Source organism: Diplotaxodon limnothrissa, linkage group LG20 (assembly GCF_057381915.1).
Source record: "Diplotaxodon limnothrissa isolate DT_005_m linkage group LG20, D_limnothrissa_male_GT1.1, whole genome shotgun sequence".
NCBI lineage: Eukaryota > Metazoa > Chordata > Actinopteri > Cichliformes > Cichlidae > Diplotaxodon > Diplotaxodon limnothrissa.
This window is the reverse complement of record NC_140615.1, coordinates 8,450,600-8,475,178: the sequence shown is the minus strand read 5'-3', so window position 1 is coordinate 8,475,178 and position 24,579 is coordinate 8,450,600. Positions and strand designations below refer to the sequence as shown.

Here is a 24,579-nt window from a genome sequence, read left to right as displayed (position 1 = left end):
CCGATAAAACCGGCCAATTTATTAAACTATGGAGCTTGAAAACTTCTGCTCATGTGACAGTTATTTTAGTTTTCCTGGGCCTTTTTTTGTTTTTGTTTTTTGAGACATTTCTGCATCACTGGACTGATCTAATATAAAGCGATAACAAATGTGGAGCTGAGGGAATAGTCAGGAGAAATGCGTGAATGTGAGCATGAACTCGAACAGTACCATAGTGGAAGGGTTTGTTGGGTTTTTTTTAGCCTGCTGAATCACCTTGATACTCCAGTCCCGTTTGGATTGTTGGCAAATGAGCTGTGAATATGAGCTGTGAGGTGATAATGTAGCATGTACAAGAAATGGTTTTTTGAGATGTCTGAAAACCACCAAATGAACTGTTACACTGTTGCCACCATCACATGATGAACCAAGGGAATGGGAAGAGACAGTAGCCTTTCTTTTATGTACATCTCTCATCTTGTAGCTCATACTTTTATGAGAAATTTTCCACATAGCTACTGTTGATGCTCCATTAAAATTTCTCCCAAAACTCCATTCTGAGCGCTTTAGTTTGTTATTGTTGTTGTTGTTCTTCTTCTTCTGTTAGCTGCTCCTTTTAGGGTTCTTCACAGCTGATCATCTGCCCCCATCCACCTATATTCGGTCACACCAACTCTCTGCTTTTGATTATTATTATTAGTAGTATTATAGTATTATTAGTAGTGTTATTATTATTAGTTCAATATTCCAGGTGCTTGTGACATGATCCACTCTAAATAACAACATGTGCTTTTTTATTATGTAGTGCCTGAAAGTTCAATTAGACATGGGATGGCAGCCTGGTTTCACCCTAATGCCATAAAAATATATATGTTCATAGGTTTCTCAGTTCCTCCATAACAGATCGAGGACTCATGGGAGAGATATATTCCCCACCTGGCTTGAGATGAACTCTGTATGAACTGCAAGAGGTGACCAGGGTGAGGGAAGTCTGGGCTACCCCTGCGACCTGAACCCAGATTATAGATGGATGAGACAATAAAGTTTATCTTATCTTGAAAAAAGGAGGTCAAACTTAGAGAAAGCTCTCCATATCATAGCTTGAGTGTGGAGAATGAAGCAATCCTAGAATGAATAAGTTATTTATTTCTATAAATAGATTAAAGACAATTTTTACAATTGACACAGAATTATGAACTTACAAACAGCCTTTGAATGGGCCAAGTCTGATACAGAACCTTCATGAGAACTTCATAGAGGTTGGTGTAACAAAGGTAAATGTGGGCCTGCACCTCAGCAGTGTAAACGTAACATGACTTCCATGCCCACACAGTAAAAAAAAAAAAGTATACACAACATCAGATTTACATCATTAAAAAATTTCACGAGGATCAGCTAATGACAATTTTTCAGCTCTATTTACAAATGCAACAAGTAAAAACTTCTGACTTGCTCTTCATATGTTTAAAGACCTGTGAACATAAGTGTGACTGCAGGTTTTCAACAAAGTTTCTAATGAAAATGAATTAGAATCTAGCTTTAAATACACACTGATTAAAATGAACAAATTGACACTTTTCTGTAGTTAATGTAGTTTGATGTAAATTTCTAAACTTTGGGAGTGATAAGGCTATCTTATCTCAATCAGCTTTGTGATACTGAAATCATAAGCTAATTCAAAAGCGCAAACACCCAATATTAGCTGCATCGACTGTGTGTGTGTGTGTGTGTGTGTGGGGGGGGGGGGGGTGATCTAACATGTTCATTTGCAAATTTACTATAAAATTTGTCAAGAATCTTTAGACTTGCACTTGGCTAACTCTTTATAATCTGGTATTTTTTAATGGAGCACTTTATTAAGTTTACCTGAAAAGATGCTAAAATATTCAAATAGTACTTTAATTATTTGGAAAAACATCAAATCTATCAACACATTATATTTTTCAAGCAGCATTGTGATAAAAAATAACAGACGTGGAACAGTTTGGCACAAGCCCAGCTTGTACATTTATAAAGACGTGCTCTCTTGTAAGGTATATGTTGCATAGCTAAGGCTGTTTTTAGTGGTATGAGCATACGACTGTCAGACTTTAAAAATTTATAAGTGATCATACTATTTTTTTTTTAGTAAGGAAACGGCAGTATCTTAGTTATCAAAAACTGACAAATGGTGATAGAAAATAAATATTTGTTCTCTATTTGTGAAAATACTATATTATTGTGTATTGTCGTTGTGGTCGAAGTAGAAGAGACGTCTCTAAAATACTGATTGGTAAAATGTTCAGTCAAAAAAACCTCGTGGATATTACACCAAACACATGTCAGTCAATGAAAATACCAATACGTTACACATGTGAGCAGATATCATCGCACACTGTACAGTTGTGTATCACAGAGTGATTAATAACGTCAGTCACCGTTTTGTACTCGTCTAGTTTCAGACATGGTGAGATGATTTCTACCTTTTCTGCCAGAAGCTGCTGTTCCCTGTCTTAGCAGGTTCACTCAGGAGTCTTTCTCTTCTCTCTGTGTTTGGCGGTCGGCCCGGCGGCAGCAGGATGTAGTGTGTCCCGCTGGCCTTTCTGCCATCCTTCAAAATCGGAACAATGCAGGGAGAAAACTGGGTTGCAGGTGGCTCACCTGTCATCTGTCTCAGCAACGCCTTGCTGACATATTTGGGGTTAGCAGCAAAACTCTGAGTGGCAGGCATCACTCCATTGATATAAATTGGAAGACTTTTAGGGCTTGGGGTGCGTGGTGGACAGGGTGGGACTAAAGGCACCCTAGGAGGGATTTTGGGAGGTTTGTCTTCATCGGTCCCAGTCTTTGATTTTGGTGGGATGGGGATACGAGGAGGGATTTGTGGCCTGTCAGTGGACCATGATGAGGTGCTGGCGTGTGGTTGGGTGGAAGGACCCGAGCCAAAAAATTGGATTCTAGGTAATAGGTTCTGCTCTGGCCGTTTGGCTCCAAAGGTATCCTCAGCTTCCGACACCACAGGCTGGTTTTCATCTGTCTGGTGACCAAGGCACCAAATGTCGGCCGCAAACCTGCCTCCTCCAAATGTTGGCCGGTCCTCTCTGCTTGGCCAAGAGAATGCCATGGATCCAACGCCAGCATCTCCAGCCCTCAATGAACTCTCTTGGTAGGCATAATTTACTTGGCCAAAGTCTTTGCTGCTGTTCCTGCAGATAGGCTTAGGGCAGCTCTTGGGCAAAAGGGGCCGTCGGTCACTGGTAAAGAACTCAACCTCACTATCAGCTGCTTCATCTGACATAAGCTCCTCGGGGTCTGGCAGAGGTGGCAAGGGTTTGGCCTCCCTCTGATCAACCCCGAACACTGCCTGTCTCTGGGAAGAAGGAACCACCTGGTCTCCCTCAATGGGCAGCAGCATGTTGTCTGATGCTAGGTGGTAGGAATCAGAAAAAAATGGAGGCTGGGAGAGAGAGGGGTTGGCTGCGGAGAGAAAAAGGGGCAAAAAAAGGAAATGTGTTAAAACACACAAAATGCTACGTTTGCTTTTATACTGAGAAAGCAAATTGTTATGTAAGGCTTTGCTATCGCTGTTGTCCCCTCCAGTGCAGAAACAACACTCAGAGGAAGAAACATGGAAAACAACTTGCTGCCCAACCGCCTTATAAAAACGCACTTACTGAAGATACTGTACAGGAAACGGGAGTAAAAACATCCTGAAAACACCAGCTTAACCTATCGCCTTCTTCGTCAAACATCAGCCACAACACCCTGATTAACACGGGAATCGTCATTATCTGCAGGGCAGGCCACAATCTTAACTGAGCTTCCCATAACCTTCTCTGTGGAAACATCCGACGTGCCCCAGACTGCAGGAACAGCTGGTGACTGGGGAGCGATAGCTTCCCCTCCTCCTACACCCCGATCTCTTTCCTCTGGTACACAGCTTAGTACTGTGATGGCAAACTCACTTGCATCCTGTCTAAATACTGTTCTACTAGACAAATGAGGTTTAAAGGTTTTTTTTTTCTCTAATAAAAAAAAGTGCATAACTTCACCTAATTTAACAAACATAACTCTTCACATCCTTTCAAAATTTCAAAACAATGAAAAAAAAATTGCCAGAATTTCTACAATTTACAGTAATAGCAGATACATACTGATAGTGTTCCTGATACATACGAATTCAAAGCAGAGGAGCTTTGATAAAGTTCATGCATCCATGCTAAATCCGTTTCCTTCATACATGTAACACTAATATCTGAAAAAGACTCACAGTTAAACTCGTTGGCCATTTGCTGTTGCTGTTGAAGCTCCTTCAGGGTTTGCTCTGTGTAAGCCCTCAGGCCAAAGCTCTGCACTCTGCAAAGCAGGACAGGTTGAGAAATCCATACAGAGCTGTGCACGATGGTAAATCATTCCAAATCAGTCTTTATAAGACGAGCCTAACAAATGCATTAACAGGACATATGTTCAGTTGTCCTTTTTCTATTTGCAGTATAAAACAGTAACAAGTTACTGGATTTCTTTTCTGAGCCAGACTCTGTGTCTATGATTGCCAGACACTGTTATTTAGTTTCATATTATCTTGCTATATACATATATTATAATCCTGCATGACTACATGTAGTTGCTCATGCTAACATTTATCCCTTCTCTTATATTTCTCTTTTTTTCCTGGTCAGATTTACATGCTCAACATTTTGCAAAGCTGCCACAGATTCACAGATAATAATAACAGATTATTTACATTTTTTTAAAAAATTAGTATTAGGACTTGTGTAGTGTTAATTGTACCTGTTCAGGTCATGCTGTCTCCACAAATTATTCTGACTCCTGGCCATGATGTAGAAGAGATCGTGTTCTTATAAGAAGCTCTGTTTGATATCGATCTAAAGCTCCAACACAAGTCAGCTCCGTCAAACCCATCACAGCTTCATTCTAGCCAGTGGTAAGCTGTTGAAGAAACACTGACATTAGAGTGCAAGGGGATTCATCTGGCTATCTTTTACATTCACATCTGGCTTTTGCATTACATCACATCATTCAGGTCACACCTTTGCTGGTGTGAAATGCCCATAAGCAGGGTACAGCTGGATCTCATCACCGTCCATCACACTCAGCTGCACGTTCTTATCTTACCAGGCAAGGCAAAAGGCAGCAAACAATACAAGATAACTGCACATACACAAGCATACAGCATATATTACAGACAGATGGACTACTTCATGAAAATTGTATATAAAGCAAAGTATTTTACATTGAATAAGTAACATATAACAAAGTTCAAAGGATGTAACATTTCATGACATTCTTTATGTTTAGTATGTAGATTTGCAGGATTGTGAAAAACATTCATATCATTCACATTTCAGTGTAGTAAAAGTATCATTACACAACTATATCCAATAGCTTTTTCCTATTCTCAAAAAGGTTATGAAAGCAGGGCAAAAGAAACGTTTACATTTTGAACATATGCCACTTTTCACTAGACGCAGTAAACAAACGACTTGCGATACCCCGCATGTTTTAGGTGAGCCTTGAGGAAACGAGTAACAACAAAAGCCAAGAAAATTGCTTCAGCCTGCTCTCTCAGCCACCATATGTATCCAGTTTAAAGCTATTTGTCTGATGAGCAGGGTATTACACAACCTCTGGGTCAGATGTGGGAGGGCGACAGTACTCCTGCACCCTCCTTCGTCTCTGTGCAACGCTCCAGTATCTGCCCTCACAAAAGGGGCTTATTGTCCAGAATTCCTGTGATGCTGGATGACAAACTCCACCGCTGAGACGGCCCCAAAGCACCGCGATTATAGATGCACTTGAAGGAAAATTTAGTTTAAGTCTGACAGGGTCACAAGCCCTAACCTTGTTAGCCTACTGGCTGAGAACAAAAGTGCACTTAAAAAGTGGCACACTGCGAATGACTAGGAAATGTCTTACTGTTAAAATATTTTAAGGGGTTAAGGTGAGAGAGAATTTTGTGCAGACAGGCAAAGCAATGAAATAAGTACAAAGACTGTACGTGACATCCATGCTGATGATTAAGATTCTCAACTAGCATATATCTATAAAGATGATGACTGTTTCTCCTGATATGATGCACAGCAACTGATATCATTCCAGGGCGATGGACACTTGTATCAGGGCAAAGGTGAAGGTCATCCTGGTTTTTTTTTTTTATGATAGATGATGATGTCAACCTTGCTGTTGCGGTTTTGGCTTACGGTCAGATGTGCAGCTCAGGTTAAGCAGACCATCAGACAACTGAAGGAGTTTAAAACTGAGTGGTGCCCCTGTGTCTTCCCAGCAGTGACGCAGCAAAGCACCCAGCTGCATTGACTCAATGACATACCTCTAAATCTTTGTTCTCCCCATATATTGTACTTTACATATTTGTGCTTCTTCTTGCATTGAAAGCAACATTTAGAATTAAAATACAATAAGGCGGACACATACTGTGCTTATGCAATGAAATAAAAAGACCCATTTCACATTAAAATGAAAGCACCACACTGCCTGGAGGGCAACCCAAGGTCTCCATTCTACTATCACTGCAATCTTTCGCTTCAAAGACCTGCTTTGTTTCCTGTCCATGATAACTCCAATGCCGAAGTGGGAAGCAAACAATGCAGAGCATGCAAAGGAAACCCAACTACAAACAAAACAGTGACTCAAGCGTGGATTTGAATATTAATGCTATCCTTAAAACAACCAACTGTGGCGTCATTTCCACCCGTGAGCCTCGGAGATGGAAGACACAGACTAATTATGAATTCTACCGGCAATTACTCAGTGTCCATGAATGGAGCCACTCTCGGGCATGAATGGGCCTTTGTACCACTTTGGTGCACAGCGAAGCAAGCCTGAAAATACAAGTAAACTCTCCCATGAGGTTAGGACTAGAGATACGCCATGGAGACAAGCTGCCACGGCCAAGGTATGAGTCTGTGCCACAAAAAGTCCCCTGCGGGGGGGACTGCGTGTGTTGGCACAGTTGGAAGGACAAGCCAGAGGCTGGAGAAAACAGTTTGTTTAGTACATGCAGGGTCCTTGGTGTGTTGTCCTTGGCAGTCCCCACCTCAACTTTTTTTCAGGCAATAGACCATTCAGTGACCGGGCCTTCTTTAAGCACGAGTTGATTATCCTGATGGCGTGAAGTTTGCACCTTACACACACATACATACACACTAATTAGGTCTGCTAAGCTGTGGGACTAACTACAACACTGCGCGCCACAAAACTAAACAATAAAGCATTTGATTCAATGAGAGAAACCGTTTTAACAACAAGATCCGCAGCCCAAATACAAGTTTATTCACCAAACTAATCTAGGTTCAATGTGTGACTGCAGCTTTCAATTTTTTTTTTCCATTGCACTAACAAACCAGACCTTTAGGTTTATCTGCGTGTACTGATTTTTAATGGGTCACCAGGCGAAGGCCATGCTGTAAATGTGACAGTTTAGTGCAGTTCATTAGATCCTGACATTTCCACTGTTTAACTTCATTCACCTGGGGAATAAAAGAGGCATATGAAAAGATGTTTGTGATGATATTTAACTGAAAAAAATGCAGTTTTAGTACTTGCTTTTTACTTACAAAAAATATTTAAAAAAAAATAATTAAATAAACGTGTTAAAAATCTTTTGTTGTTACATATCTAATATTGTTACATAATATTATATATGTAACAACCTATCTAATATTGTTACATATCTAATATGTAACAAGATGGTAGGTAGACTTTATAGTCTACTTGCATGTCCGAAATGTTTTGTTTCTAATAAACTAAAGTCTAGATAGTGTGCAGAAAATGAAGATTTTCACATTTTTATAGTTTGAAAAAAGCGCAACTCCACCTGGTCATGGGCCACATCGGCATGTAGTACATTTTCACATCATAACTATTAAACTATATATTTATAGTTTATTTTATTATTATAATTAATTTCCATAACCCTTATTGTCACTTTCTGTTATTGGCCTTTATCGCACTCTATTCTTGATAACACCGAGTTATGTTTAACTCTGGGTCATGCGCTTTTTACTGTAAATTATTTTACATTATATTACTGACGTCACTTTTTTTTTACACTTTTTGAATGATAGTTGTGAACCAATTTTGACTCCCTCGTTTTGTTTTATTTTTGCGCTTTAAATTATACGAAAACGTCAGACAGACATAGAATTACTGGTTTACTCTTTATCGCCTACTAGTGGGTGAAAATGGAAGTGCCGAGCAGTCCAAGACCTATCCCGCCTCGACGTGACTTCCCTCGGCGGACGCGAGTGAAATCCCTCATTGAGTCAGAAGTACAGTGCGTTCCACTAGATAAATAACTTCCTCTAGCTGGTCTACTCACACAAATGTCCAGCTTACAAAATGCTGTCCACACACATCTGAACTATACAGGCTCTACTCAGAGAACAGACCTCAGTGATTTCTGACCGGCTCTTTTTCTTTTTTTTCGTGACGTCCCAGTGTGGAAAACACTCGTATACACTTAGTAACAGAGTAACATTCACATCACATACAACACAGCATCTGACCGTCCCGTGGTAAAGGCAAAGGCAACAAAAAAGAGCCAATGTTCATCAAACAACTTTTATGAGAACGTGATGAGCCTCACCATGCAAATGCTGCTTATCCGTCACGTACAGCTGGTTTCGTTCGATCGCCCTCAGTCCCAAGCGAGAAATGACACCCGTGAGGCTAAAATCCAGTCTGTCAGTCAACCCTGACCCATGTGCATCGACCCTCCTCTGTCAACAACACTGGGAGGTGAAACTCATTTTGTCAGAGTGACGCGGGTTTCCACATCTCCTTATAAAAGAATTCAACACCCAGAACGCGTTACTGTAACTCCACCCATGGCTGCCTTAAAGGGGAAAAATGCCTGTAATTCTTTTTACATCACTCTACTAGGAAATGCACTGAATACTTTACTAAGTTTACTTTACTATTTGGTTTTTAAAATTTTAATTAAATGTATTTTTTGAGTATGTAGTTAGAACCCAATTCTGTCCAACATAGTTTTGACTCTATTAAATGTAACTGATAATCTGAAATTACTTTTCATATTACATTTTTACATACACATGATAATGTTATAAAATATGATTATTTGTTCTCAATTAAACTATACAAATCGTCTCCCTTTGACCAGGAATAACATTGAAATTGTACTTGCGCATTATGCTATCAGCAGTAATTCACGTTTCTCTTACGTTTCATCTCTATACTCCTCTGTACGGTTTTACTCACCTTCCTGAACTCTCAACTGCAGTGTGAATCTAACAAGATGTTGTTAACCTGTCTGCGCAACTTTCAGGTTTCAGGACACCATTCACAAAATCTATTTCCTTACAGTCAGTGGAACTAAGACTCTGTAGAGCTTAAGGATCTATGCTTAAATCTATTAAGCATTTCCCCTCCCATTTTATTACATCGTTTACCCTACACTAAGTATGCCTCAGCAGGTCAAAAAGCAAAAATGTCCTTTATTTTATTTGTTCCCTGTAATGCGTGTACAGGAAATTGCATTTCAAGCAATTGTGGCCTGACTTGTGTGGGAGTCAGAAAGTGTGTGGGTGGATATTGGCGTGTGTACAACATAACACTGATAAAGAGTTACAAGCACTAGATTGGCAGACCAGACATGAAGGATGAGGACTTGTTTTGAAGCCTGCATGTCACAAAAGAGTTGACTGTGTGTGTGTGTTTGTCCTGTGTTTGTCCTCACCCACGCTGAGAGAGGCAGAAGGACAATATGAGAGGCCATTTACCAGAAAATAACAGGGAAGTGAGTGCAGGCTATTCTTGTTTTCACCACAGGGTCCAGACCACACTGAGCTTACAGTCTTCCCCCAGACTGCCATCTGATCTTTTTACTGCAGTGACAGCACAAATAAATCCTTAGGCAAAGTGACCCATCAAATATTGTACACTGTATAACCAAATCGTAAAATTGTAAGCCAAGTGACCCTGTAACCTTTCTTTCTTCCCTTGGTGCAGATTGTTGAGTAGTTCCTCTGCTTGTACTACTCCAATAAAGCCCACATACAGTCATATGCGGATTAAGGAGTGCCTTATACCTATATACTGACTGTAAATCACAAACCCATAAAATAAATACGCCACATGTAACGTGCTTACATTGCTGCAATCATCAACCATCCCTCTCCCACTAACGTTAACTTGTTTGCTTAAAGGAATACTCATAGTTTCAACAAATAAGCTGTTATGTATCAACTTTACATTGTGCAATGTGGAATTTCAAAGTGACACAGAGATGTCCAGTCACACCACTGTCATTCAGCTCTAAACCAAGTACACGTTTTGTGTTACAGTTAAGACTGTAAGACTAACAATACCAAACTATATAGAAATTAAATATACCACCTGCTGTCCCTTCAAAATCAAAATCTTAGTCTAATCATCTTTTAATAAATTGCATAAAGATGGCCATGCAAAATTCAAAGTTTTTGCCACTTTTACCAGCAGCTCTGCTCTTGCTTTGCAGTCCTCTGTGGGCGCTTGTGGTGACCCAGGATGCTCAGGGCTGTGGGGGTTTTTGCCAGGGTGGGCCAGTCTCCTACAGGGGAGGTCAAGTCATTTCCTGCTCTGAGAGACCTCCGTCCCTCACAGATGTCAGTGCAGTCAGAAGCCCACCTTCCACATCTGCAGCACTCCACCTCCCAACATCCTTATCAAAAAAGATAAAGAAGACTGCTTATTTTTAATGTTGCAAACATACATATATGTCAGACTTCGAGAGCTGGCCTGACTCAAATGCAGACTGGCAAAAAATGAGCAGGAATACCAGGTGGACTATGATACACATATGTGTGTGTGTGTGTGTGTGTGTGTGTGTGTGTGTGTGTGTGTGTGTGTGTGTGTGTGTGTGTGTGTGTGTGTGTGTGTGTGTGTGTGTGTGTGTGTGTATAAAAATCAATTGTTCTGTGGAAAAGAACAGGATTAATGCAAGAATGAGTAAAAAGTACAAGATCATAATAAAACTCATCAAGACTTATGGTTATATTAAACTGATCTATCAGTTCCCCATCTGTCTGAGAATAGAAAACTAAAACGATGAGTGTGTGTGAAGCACAGCGCTTAACAGTGTCTCAAGTTGGAAAAGGAAATGAAGTAGGTAGGTGTTAACATATGTTTTCTATGGTAAATACATTCGTGTAGGTTGATGTGCTGACACGGTGACACAGGGAATTCTCTTATAGAGGAACCAGCTGTGTACAAACATGTAATAGCAATTAGAGCGCCGCTACAGGGCTGCTGTTTTCAAAGTCGCGGTTGACGTGTCTTGTGTTTAGGTTTCACATTCCTTGTTCCAGCGAATCTGTGTTAGAGGTTGTGATAACTACAGGCGCATATGGCGGCCATATTTATGAGCCGTATACTTTAAATATGTGATTGCATAAAACAATGTCCACTTGATGCTGCCATATGTGTAAGAGGTTAAAAATCAAGATTGTTCAGAGATGAGTAAACGATGGGTCACCAGAACTGAAAGAGCGTCGTCATTTAACTCTGGATTCGAGTTGCTGTAATTGAGAAAAAACAGAAAGATATTCTTATGAAATTCTCATATTTAGTGCATTGCACCCCTCTCTTGCCACCTACTGCTTCCTTCAGCCTGATTTGTAATATTTATGTTTGATGCTTTACTTCAAAGTAGACGGACAGTGATTAAGACCTGAATGTTGTGCTGCTGTGTGCAACGCTGTGTGTGATTTGAAACACACACCCCACACCTAGTCCTTGTTTCATTTAATGGCTTTACGGGTAGATCTGACAAGTTGGGAGCTGGGCTCCTCAAATGTCTGTGTGGGCTCACCACCACAGCCTTTGACCACATCTTAGCTTAGTTATCAAAGGAACAACAGTCATCAGGAGGAAGAGGAGGACAGATGGAAGAATCATGCCTCTGCTACCTTTTAATAATGGACAAATCTGGATGTGCACAAAGACTTCTGTGTAATCTAATCTGATGCTAAAGTGCTTTTTAAAAAAATAATAATAGCAACTGATATTTTCTGTGAATAAAATCCAGCTACAATGGAGCTTAATGGAGAGAGAAATGACACACAAACACACATAAATGAACACAGATTTCTTTAAAACACAGAACAAACAAACAATGAAGCAGCGTAGCTTTTCCCAGAGTACCAGCAGAGAAAAACAAAGCACAGTAAGCAGGCAAACTGATGGAGGAAGTACACCAAGGGATCAAGGGTTAAAGTGATTTAAACGCAGCAACATCAGATGTCATGGTGACAGTTTCAATGAATGGCAGAGATCTGAGCATGAAAGAAGAGCAATTCTTTTCCTAGGATACTGAACTGGACGCCTGGCCAGCTTTTCTACCCATTACATCAGGCCTCAGTGTGGGCAGAGGCTCTGCAAACCCAGCAGGAGGACTTCCGCAGCCCTGTGAAGTCCATCTTCAGTTCATTAAGAGCTTCAGTTGAAATGAGAAAAGGGAACAGAAGGCCGGAGGAGGCTCTGTGTAGAATCCAGATAAAAAGAATACAGAGAGTGCCTTGGACTGATCTTTGACCGTTATTTAACTCATCCGTGGCAGCTTTTCTTGATAAATCACACTTTTGCTGGAGTGGAAAAAAACATTTGCAGGCATCAATGCAAATTAGCTAACAAGGACATTTTGGGTAGAGAGAGGAGACACGAAGGCGCTGTCAATATTTGAATGTTTGCACAGTTTTCGCAACTTGTTCTGAGGTCGAAGTCTTTTTGCACAACTGCGTCATCCCGGGTCATCTTAAGGAGGACGGTGGAAACTAGTCAAATTTGGTCAAATTGTTGTTCTGATTATTTAGTGAGTGTGCGTGTGTGTGTTTGTCCACGTCATGGCTCTATTGAGTAGCAAGGCTGAGAAATGATATACGTATACAACCCACAGTTTTCCCCAGAAAGGCATGGTATGCTCTATAGTCTGTTCCTTTCCCAAAAATTAACTTGGAGTCCTGAGGCAGTTTTCCTTTTTTTCCCCCTCCTCCTCACTGTGTCTCTCCTCCCACTCCAGACCTCCTCCTTTTCTTCTCTCACCTTACTTACGCGCACTCCATCATTTCCTGTTGAGTCACAGTCAGGCTGCACCATGTTTTACATTTTATTAGTCCCCCTTTTTTTTAAACTTTCCTCCTCCACTTCCTTGTTCACAAGATGGCTATCATTTTAAATTGAGGGGAATGAAACACAACGTCGGCCCACAACAGCCTTCCAAGCAGCATTTTGGAAAAGTCAAAGCAGATGTACAAGTCTCTTCCTGGCAACTTGACTGATTCATACAGTAAATGACTTGGAGGATCAAAGGATTATTAGCTCTACAGATAATTCACCACCTCACTTGCCACAACATGTCATCAGTATACAGCATTAATGCCAAAAAAAGTTTCCAGCAGCAATGAAAAACAAAAGATGTAGCCTTAAGAAATTACCTTAAAGCATCAAACTGTCTGTTAATATTGATCACTGAGATGAATTACTTCCTTGGAAATTAAGTCCATATTGCGCCTTGGTATTTGAGTACTTACCCTGGTCATTTGGGAGGAAGTGATGCTGTAGTGAGGTCAGCACTAGTGTTTAACATATTCAGTGCATGCCTGTGTGTTAGGCAGGGTTGAAGGCAGGGCTCTGAGAAATGAAAGGGCTCTGTGGTGGACCGGTTGAGTCATTCAGAAATACAGCTGCTGACTCAGTTTGCAAACTCGTCTCCAGAAGCACGTCGCCAGCCTATGTGGCATTATGTGTGTTTGTGTGCGTCCACCCTGTTCCTTTGAGGGACTAATATCTTGACTATGACATGAAGACAACTCCTCCCAGGTGATCATTGTCACTGTGAAAAAGAGAAGAGGAAAAGGTTATAGTACTAATAAAGGCTTCATTCTTAAAAAACTACAATTGTACTCCTTTATTCACAAACTGCTCAAAGAAAGCAGATTGCATCTAATGGAAAATGAGGCTTTGCTCGAAGGAGTGCCCATCACAGCGCTGCTGTAATCCCCTTTCTGGCACGAGGTCAAAGTTTTTCTGTGATTCAAGCATGTCGTCATCTCTTGAGTTTACTCTACACACCCTTCTTACCACACTAGTCTTACAACTGCCATCGACACAACGTGATCCACTGGAAGTATGGACTGTGGGACATGCTCCAGGATTAGTCATCTTGGATGTGTTGCAAGACCCAGAGCTGGGATGCTGTTGTTGACATTATTATGTTGAGAGGACAATTAAGGACACCTTGCTCCTTAATGGAATGCAATTTCCTGATAACAACTGGAGAGCTATTTTATCTACTATTATATCTATCTATCTGTCTATCTATCTGTCTATCTGTCTATCTATCTATCTACTCTTTTACCCAGCACGCCCCTGCGGGTGGTTTTATCCTTCAAGCTCGGGTCCTCTACCAGAGGCCTGGGAGCTTGAGGGTCCTGCGCAGTATCTTAGCTGTTCCCAGGACTGCATTCTTCTGGACAGAGATCTCCAATGTTGTTCCCGGGATTTGCTGGAGCCACTCGCCTAGCTTGGGAGTCACTGCACCTAGTGCTCCGATTACCACTGGGACCACCGTTACCTTCACCCTCCACATCCTCTCGAGCTCTTCTCTCACCCCTTGGTATTTCTCAGCTTCTTGTGTTCCTTCTTTCTGATGTTGCTGTCATTCGGAACCGCTACATCGATCACTACGGCCGTCTTCTTCTGTTTGTCTACCACCACTATGTCCGGTTGGTTAGCCACCACCATTTTGTCTGTCTGTATCTGGAAGTCCCACAGGATCTTAGCTCGGTCATTCTCCATCACCCTTTGGGGGCATCTCCCTTTTTGACCTCGGGACTTCCAGGTTATACTCGGCACAGATGTTATATATATAAAAAAAAACACCCAGCACGCCCCTGCGGGCGGTTTATCCTTCAAGCTCGGGTCCTCTACCAGAGGCCTGGGAGCTTGAGGGTCCTGCGCAGTATCTTAGCTGTTCCCAGGACTGCGCTCTTCTGGACAGAGATCTCCGATGTTGTTCCCGGGATCTGCTGGAGCCACTCGCCTAGCTTGGGAGTCACCGCACCTAGTGCTCCGATTACCACGGGGACCACCATTACCTTCACCCTCCACATCCTCTCGAGCTCTTCTCTGAGCCCTTGGTATTTCTCCAGCTTCTCGTGTTCCTTCTTCCTGATATTGCTGTCATTCAGAACCGCTACATCGATCACTACGGCCGTCTTCTTCTGTTTGTCTACCACCACTATGTCCGGTTGGTTAGCCACCACCATTTTGTCCGTCTGTATCTGGAAGTCCCACAGGATCTTAGCTCGGTCATTCTCCACCACCCTTTGGGGGCATCTCCCTTTTTGACCTCGGGACTTCCAGGTTATACTCGGCACAGATGTTCCTGTACACTATGCCGGCCACTTGGTTATGGCGTTCCATGTATGCCTTGCCTGCTAGCATCTTGCACCCTGCTGTTATGTGCTGGATTGTCTCTGGGGCATCTTTACACAGCCTGCACCTGGGGTCTTGCCTGGTGTGATAGACCCCAGCCTCTATGGATCTTGTGCTCAGAGCTTGTTCTTGTGCTGCCATGATTAGTGCCTCTGTGCTGTCTTTCAGTCCAGCTTTGTCCAGCCACTGGTAGGATTTCTGGATATCAGCCACCTCCTCTATCTGCCGGTGGTACATACCGTGCAGGGGCCTGTCCTTCCATGATGGTTCCTCGTCTCCCTCCTCTTTCTTGGGTTTCTGCTGCCTGAGGTATTCACTGAGCACTCGGTCAGTTGGGGCCATCTTCCCAATGTATTCTTGGATGTTCGTTGTCTCATCCTGGACTGTGGTGCTGACACTCACCAGTCCCCGGCCCCCTTCCTTCCGCTTAGCGTACAGCCTCAGGGTGCTGGATTTGGGGTGAAACCCTCCATGCATGGTAAGGAGCTTTCTTGTCTTTATGTCAGTGGCTTCTATCTCCTCCTTTGGCCAGCCTATTACCCCAGCAGGGTACCTGATCACGGGCAGGGCGTACGTGTTGATGGCCCGGATCTTGTTCTTACCATTCAGCTGACTCCTCAGGACTTGCCTGACCCTCTGCAGGTACTTGGTGGTTACAGCTTTTCTAGCGGCCTCTTCATGGTTCCCATTCGCCTGTGGGATCCCCAAGTACTTGTAACTGTCCTCTATGTCTGCAATGTTGCCTTCTGGTAGTTCAATCCCCTCAGTTCTGACTACCTTCCCTCTCTTTGTTACCATCCGACTACACTTCTCCAGTCCGAACGACATTCCAATGTCATTGCTGTATAGCCTGGTAGTGTGGATCAGTGAATTGATGTCTCGTTCACTCTTGGCATACAGCTTGATGTCATCCATGTACAGGAGGTGGCTGACAACTGCTCCGTTCCGTAGTCGGTATTCGTAGCCAGTCTTGTTAATGATCTCACTGAGGGGGTTCAGGCCTATGCAGAACAGCAGTGGGGACAGAGCATCTCCTTGGTAGATCCCGCACTTGATGGTGACTTGTGCTATGGGCTTGGAGTTGGCCTCTAGTGTTGTACGCCACATCCCCATTGAGTTCCTGATGAAGGCTCTTAGGGTCCCATTGATCTTGTACAATTCTAGGCATTCCAGTATCCAGCTGTGGGGCATTGAGTCATAGGCCTTCTTGTAATCAATCCAGGCAGTGCACAGGTTGGTCAGTCTGGTCTTGCAGTCTCGGCTGATTGTTCTGTCTACCAGTAGCTGGTGTTTTGCGCCTCTGGTATTCTTGCCAATTCCTTTCTGTGTCCCGCTCATGTATTGACCCATGTGCCTGTTCATCTTAGCCGATATGATGCCTGACAGGAGCTTCCATGTAGTACTGAGGCAGGTTATTGGTCGGTAGTTGGAGGGGACCGGTCCCTTCTTGGGGTCCTTGGGGATCAGGACCGTCCGACCTTCGGTTAGCCATTCCGGGTGTCTCTCATTAACTAGCAGCTGGTTCATTTGTGCTGCCAGACGCTCGTGGAGTGCAGTCAGCTTCTTCAGCCAGTAGGCGTGAATCATGTCGGGCCCTGGTGCTGTCCAACTCTTCATACTGGAGACCCTTTCTTGGATATCTGCCACTGTGATGGTTACTGGACCCTGTTCAGGGAGGTCGCTGTGGTCAGCCCTCAGATCCTCTAGCCACTGAGCATTGCCGTTATGGGTTGCATCCTTCTCCCATATGCTCTTCCAGTATTGCTCCGTCTCCAGCCTTGGTGGTGCTGTTCTCTTATTGTTCCCTTGCCACTGAGAGTACACCTTTGCTGGTTCTGTGGAGAACAGCTGGTTTATTCTCCTGCCTTCTATCTCTCTGGTGTACCTCCTCAAGCGGCTGGCCAAGGCTGTGAGTCTTTGCTTGGCAGTTTCCAAGGCCTCAGGTATGGACAGCTTGCTGTATTTCTTAGGCACCTTATTTGTCGCACCTTTCTGCAACTCCGTTAGTTGGCTAACCTCCCTCCGTGCTACTTTGATCTTGCCCTCTAGCCTCCTTCTCCATGGAGGGTACTGCCCCTTGTCGCTGTTCAACTTGTAGCCAAGCATCTCACTGATCACTGTTGCCGTATTGTAGATCAGCTTGTTAGTGTCGGTAATCGTGGTTGTAGGTATTGCCCGTAGTGCTGCATTAACATCATCTAGCAGACCTTCTGAGGGTACTTCACGTAATCTTGGTAACCGGCTACGGGGGATCCAGGTTTCAAGCTTGGCCATGATCCTATTTTTCAGGTCAGTTCCTCTCGCACTCAACGATCCTTCTCCTATCGCACTTGGGGCTATGTACCCAATCTCGGGTGGGGGTGATGATATCTCCCCCCTGACCTGGCGTCCTGACTCCTCCTTGCCGTAGCATTTGTGTTGTACCTCGTCAATCTCTAGCTGTGAGAGCAGTCCCTTCTTTCGAATGTTGGAACACTGAGCTACTAGTTGTTTCGCCGTCATTGTGGATGTTGGGTATCGAAGAATCCATAGGTCCCTCATCCTATTCATGTAGCCCCTTCCGCCGGGGTTACTTGCGTAGTAACATTCCAACAACGCCCTGTATGTATATATATATATATATATATATATATATATATATATATATATATATATATATATATATATATATATATATATATATATATATACATACATCGGTAAAGTTATTTTTTTTTTAATGAACTCATTGTCTTAGTCACCATTTTGTCCTTTTCTTTACTGTTGTAACAACAGTTAAAGCTGGATATACTTTAAGGTATCCCTATCAGCTAGTCTGTTAGGTATTGTGGAATCTGGGCAAAAATGTAGGATGCAGAAATGGGCAAGCACTGAGGGAACAAATTGTCATGGTCCTGAGTCTCTGGACTCAGTGGTTTTGTCTTGATTGTTATATATTATCTTTGGTTTTGGTTCTGTACTCCCTCTGCTCCAGTTCTGTCATGTCTCTGTGTAATGTCTAGTTTTTCTGGATCTAGCTTCATGCTTTCTGGCTGTTTCCTCCTCGTAATGTTCATTAGGTTCAGCTGTGTCTCCCTCCTGTGTCTAGTTCCCTCGTTACCTTGTGTCTGTACAGATATGTGTGTCATATTGTGCAGGCACAAAATGCAGTTGCAAGGAAATGTAGCTTACCTCTGACCTAGAAGTGAATCTACGTGCTGTCTGTGTCTGTAAGCGTGTTTGCATTGACCTCTACTGCACTCTAAGTCACCTTTCACAATATGTCATCTGGACAGTCCCACCAGATGAAGCTTATGACCCTCAGAAGACTGAATGCTAACTCTTCATGAGCACATTTGCAATGTGTGTATAAAATGATCATCACTACTTATGTTATAAAAGTTTTCACAATATGCCACTACTAAAGCTTTGTAAAAAATGATGTATTTCCCACAACATATATATGTATATATAGTGTGTTGCCTATGCTGGTTGTCACTCCATCTGCATTTCATGGTGTTCTCTTCATTCGTCCTGCGTCTCTCTGGTCTTCATCTTGCTTTATTATTATTTCAGGTCTCCTTATTAGTTTTCCCAGTTTAGGTTTTAAGTAGTTCTCTCGTGCCTCATTTCCTGTTTTCCATTTTGTAAATAAACGCTCACCTGCATCTTGCCATTTCCTGCATATTGGGTCCTTTCTCAACAAACACCACATGGCTTGCCCCGGTAGCCGTGACACAAATCAAAACTCTAAAACTGAGACTGAAGTCTAACAAGAACAAGGAAGCTCTGAAAATGATACACAGATATTTCAAGATTTACAAGAGGAATGAAAAACTTGAAAACATTATATTTTCATGAATATTTCTATGTCTACACAATGTTTATGCTCAAAAAGAAGTAAGATGAAGTTTCACATTTTCTGTTCCTACCCTCTTATTTCAAATTCCATTGTTTACAAATCAATATTCCAAATTCGACATTAAACGATCCATACATTTTTAACTGTATACAAGTCTAAACTCATATACAATACACACATGAAACAATTTAAGCTCTTAAACCAAAACAACAACAAACTACATTTTTACCTAAGCTAAACACCCTATGATGTTTGTAATTTGCTTCATATGGAATTATGCCTATGTGACAAACACCTTAATGAATACTTTAAGTTTGGGTTACGCTTTGCTTAATCAATAAAAATCAGGACAAAGCTTTATTATAACACAATAGGACATCTCAGTCACTAAGAGGAACATTTCCTATATTCATAAAATTTATTGTTTTTAAACAATTGTGTACATTTTTGTATAGATGTACCTTTCTTAACTTCATCTGTACAGGTGTTCCACACACTAATGCCTGTGGCTGTAATGTATGATATCTATGAGAACACATCACACAGGTATGCAGCTCCAGCTTTTGTTCTTCAAGTGTCTATGCTGACTGATGAATAATTTTTGTGAGTAAGTTAACTGAGAATAAAAATACATTTGTTTTTCCTTAAATAATTTTAGTTGAAAGCTGCTTGTAAGATGCAACACAAAATAATAACCAGTAAATCCTGATTACACAGACATCTTTCACATATCAGCGATCACAATTCATTACACTGTAATTATGAAAAGACTCATTGCTGAAGTATACTTTTAATGTGGCTGAAGCAGACCTGAAAAACCTGCAGTGGCAGCGTCACAAAGCCAAGGCAGCCAAGCAGCCATGCACTGAGAAATTCAAAGATATCACCAGCAGAGACGAGTAAGTTGTTTTTTTGTTTTGTTTTTTTACAGTATCAGTCAAAGGTTTGGACACACTCAGTCAAAATGGAGTACTTCTTGGATGCCGGTTTAGCTCGGCTGGATGAGCAGGTGACCATATGCCGCATGGCTGAAAGTGGCGGGCCTGGGTACTAGTCCAACCTGTGGCCCTTTGCCGCATGCCTTTCCTGTCGATCTTCACTGTTTCTGTCAAATAAAGCTGTTAAAAGGATAACAAATATATTTTTAAAAAGGAGTATTTCTTTATTTTTCATTATTTCCCATATTTTATAATGAAACACTCAACAAAAGAACATCAACCGAATTGATGCAGTAAGCTTCCTGCACTGACTTCATGTTCATTGTGTAAACAGTCAAAGAGTTTCGTGTTGGTTTTTATTATGACTTGTCTCGGATAATGAGAAACTTCCCTGTCTTCGGGTGTGTGCATATATTTGACTGGGGCTGTACCTGTTTGCCTGCTCTAGAGACATTTTACAGAGGCTGGATGATATTTTGACCCCTTACATTAAAATTCTAAATATGATAGAAACAGATTTCACATATTGAGTTAAAAACCTCGAGACCTGGCTCTGGATATGGAGAAGAAGATGGATGGATGGATGGATGGATGGGTGGATGGGTGGATGGATGGATGGATGGATGGATGATGGATGGATGGATGGATGGATGGATGGATGGGTGGATGATGGATGGATGGATGATGGATGGATGATGGATGGATGGATGGATGGAGTTAAAAACCTGTCAGTTACAGAGACTTTTGTTTTTTCATTTTTTTTTTAAATAATTTTTTTCTCAAATTTAAATGTTGGCATCTTTTGTGAATCCTTTGCTGCTTTTCTCCCTTCAGTCATAAACGGTTGATAGGGTATTGTTGTCACCCCAACAGGCGGGTGGTGGATGGCCACACGTTCGGCATGGACATCCAACTTTGTGATGACTCAAGAATGAGAAGATGTAGGATTTTCAAATTAATACCATAGGTACATCTACTAAAAATCTAAGTACAATTTGCTGACCTTGATCTCAAGGTTTAAAATCAGAGATCAAGTTTTCTTCCAATGAATCACGCAAGAAGGAAGCCACTAAGGATTTTTAAATTCATCTACTAAGAGGTTGAACTAGCACTAGCAGTGGTCATTATTTTGTCCATTATATTTTTCTTTTAAATGCACATTTGAGTCAACCTTTCTTAATAAAATTGTCCCTCATTGTTGGTTTGGTTTTCAGATCCTTGAATGGGAGAGAAGTTAGCAGAATTGAGATTTAATTTGCCCTGACAAATTATCAGATTTGTCAGGGCAACCATACCTGACAAATCTGATAAATTTGATAACAGGAAATTTCTAAAAACTATGCAGCATACTGAAGACAAGTGTTTCAGGGTTAGTGTTGCACAGAGAATACACTTTACTGTCAGTTTCACTGTGATTTTGCCAACTTCTAAAGTAATAGATATCTGTTGTGCTTGGTATTAGGTCCCCTTGATGTTGGAATCCTTTTAAAAACAAACGCTAAGATATTTTTTAACTTAAGGCTTGCCAGTGCTTAAATAGCCTGATAACCAAGAATGGTGAGTTGAAGGGGGAGCTGTATGCACTACTGATGGAGAAGAAACAGTTTCTACATGTGAAATCTTTGCTGGAAAATATGAGTTCAGTTTTCCAGCAGAGTTATTAAAGGGTCCAACACTGCCTGCCTCCCTTCAATATACTCAGGGTGTCTCTCTGTTATCTGGATTCACTTACCCTAACATCTGCAACAAAAAAAAGTGATCACAAAGCTAGTTAACAGCTTGTTGAGTAAATCCAGGGTTTCCCCTGCACGTTTCCATGTAAGGAGTGGCATTGGTAGCATCTGACCAATCACAAACATGAAAGAGTGTAGTGGCAGCAGAGCAGTTGATTTTTCAAAGGAAGATAAAACTATACTACCCGAAAAATCTTAAGAGATTAAACTCACAATACAGGCGGAAAACAATAAAGCTGCTGCAGACAAAGTAGTGACATGAGCGTGTGTGTGAAAGGAAAAGGGCTCTACAGTAGTTTAGTAACAAAAGAGGTGTGTGAATTTCTGAATGTGTTTAAGGACTTTGGTCAGCGAGACTGGAAATATATGGATAGCCAGGAAAGCAAAGTGGCAAAAATGCTGTTTAAGTTAGCAGACTTAATATCACTGCTCTGTTTTTAAGGCACAGGGCAATTAGAAGGATTATTATCAAGTATTTCATTAAATCAATCTTTAAGAGACAGTTTTATCTGTTGAGCTGTGTAATGATCTGAAAACAAAATTGCTTGCAGGGGGTCAGAGGGATCTTCCAGGAATGGTGACACTATTTTCCAAAGAACTGAATGGTCAGTGGGCGGTGATTTTATACCTGCTGATCTCTAATTTCAGTATCAAATTTGGAACAACATTCAGTGCTTGGAGTGCTTCACACTAGATGGCTCCATCTAGTGTGAAGAATCAGGAAAAACAGAGGATGTTGCTGAACCAGAATGCTAACGATGTGGATCAGCACATCAAAGAGAAGCTCGATCTGAAACAAAACAATCTCCCATTACTGCAATATTCAGGCTTTCCATACACAAAGGATACTGCACACATCAACGAGAGTATACAGAAAAGGTAATGGTAATAAAGTTAAAGTTAATCTCATGACTTCAGCAGTTGGACATTTTCAGTGCTACTTGTCTGACTGTACAAAGTTGTATTATTCTGCTATCCCCACAAATGGTGGAACTTCTGTACATAACTAGCTGCTATACCAAAGCTACTTGGCTAAATTTATTGACTTTTCCTGTTTGATTTTATACCCTTTCCCACTTTGTTATATGTGTTTCACTATTAATGTTGCATTATGGTATTTTTCAAATGTTATGGTTCTGAATCACATGTTAATATATATATCCTACCACAGGAATTGAGTTCACTGATTTTCAGTCCAATTCTTGTGTTTGGCATACCTCAGCCTTTACTCACTTTTTCCCTTCCTTAAAATTGACTCCTCGAACTTTGAAACAAAGGACATTTATGATAAGGATTTTAATTAAAATAGATAGGCCTTTGCTGGATTTTTTTAAGGCTACGCTCTACACCATCCCCTCTGCGAATAGCTACCTTATAGTAGTGGAGGGGTTTCTGTGTCCCAGGGATCCCAGGGGCTGTGTTGTCCCGGGTGCTTTGGTACCCCGGCAGGGTCTCCCATGGCCAATTTGTCCTGGGTGAGGAACCAGACAAAGGTTCAGAAGACCCCTATGAATACAATATCAAGGGAACAGTTCACCCTGCCCAGGATAGTGTTACCGGGGCTCTGCCCTGGAGCCAGGCCCAGGGAGGGTGGCCGAGGGCGAGTGTCTGGTACCCGGGCCTTAGTCCTTGGGACCCGGCCGGGGCACAGCCTGAAAAAGGGACATGGGCCTATCCTCCTGCAGGAGGCGCCATAGGGGTCAGGTGCAATGTGTACCGGGCGGCGGCATTCTCTACTTTGTACATTTGTCAATGAATGACCGCACATCATTGTGAGAGCGAGAGAAAAATGAACTAGCAATACAACAAAACTCATCAATAAACCAGGGCAGATAATGGTTTGAGCATGAGCTTTCTTTCATTAGTGGCAGTTTGCAGATTGATAAAGAAGTGAAACCATATTCTCAAAATCCAAACAATGAATTAGTTTAATGCAAACAATGTTAAGGCTTTACTGAATCTTTTAGCAAATTTTTATTAACCTTAAAAAACATCAAATAAATGAAAACATAAAACAAAACATTAAAAGACAGATAGGCGCGACCCTTTGGAAACATCCCATCAAATCAATAAAAATCTAAAACTGGTCCATTAGATTAGTTGGTTTTTATTTTGTTTGTTTTATGTCATAACATGAAAAGTCAAAATACAATATACAATATTAACATTAACAATTTTTGGTAGAAAACAATAAGGGAAGCACACGGTGGGGCGGGACCCGTCGGTGTCAGTCTGGACTCTGTAGTACCCGCTCCGGAATCTTTGGCGTTCCTGCTGCAGTAACGAAAAGGAACAAACAGGTTAAAAATGCTCCAGTCATTAGAGATCAGAGGACAAACATTTAAAGCTGAAGTGAATACATGACAGTATTTTTTTTTCTTGAAATATCCACCACTGATGCTTACAGCATTGTGATTACTCACCTCTTCCTGGTCAGCCTCCTCTCTTCCAGGGTTGTAAAAAGAGGTAGAAGACTGGTTGGACCACATGATCTTCGTTTATCTGAAAATGCCAGTTTTAGAAACAAGTGTTTGTTTTTTTATCACTCACATCTTGTATTTGTAGAATTTAGAAAATGTTAAAACATGTACTTCTCTGTGAGCATACAATATACGTTCTATTCACCTCCTGATGA

At 41.6% G+C, this 24,579-nt stretch overlaps 1 protein-coding gene across 2 annotated transcripts; it reads right to left on the bottom strand.

Annotated features, from left to right (window-relative positions):
- Nucleotides 1–1,108: 1,108 nt before the first annotated feature.
- errfi1b (ERBB receptor feedback inhibitor 1b) lies at nt 1,109–8,921 on the bottom strand. Of its 2 annotated transcripts, XM_085344691.1 has the most exons (4): nt 8,585–8,921; nt 4,750–4,908; nt 4,229–4,314; nt 1,109–3,435 (listed from the first exon to the last, which is right to left on the bottom strand). In XM_085344691.1, exons 2-4 carry the CDS (start codon nt 4,794–4,796, stop codon nt 2,438–2,440), a joined length of 1,131 nt encoding a protein of 376 aa, XP_085200817.1. In that variant the 5' UTR covers nt 4,797–4,908; nt 8,585–8,921; the 3' UTR covers nt 1,109–2,437. The 2 variants fall into 2 exon arrangements, with proteins under 2 accessions (XP_085200817.1, XP_085200819.1); XM_085344693.1 differs by having other exon boundaries at nt 4,750–8,921.
- Nucleotides 8,922–24,579: the final 15,658 nt, after the last annotated feature.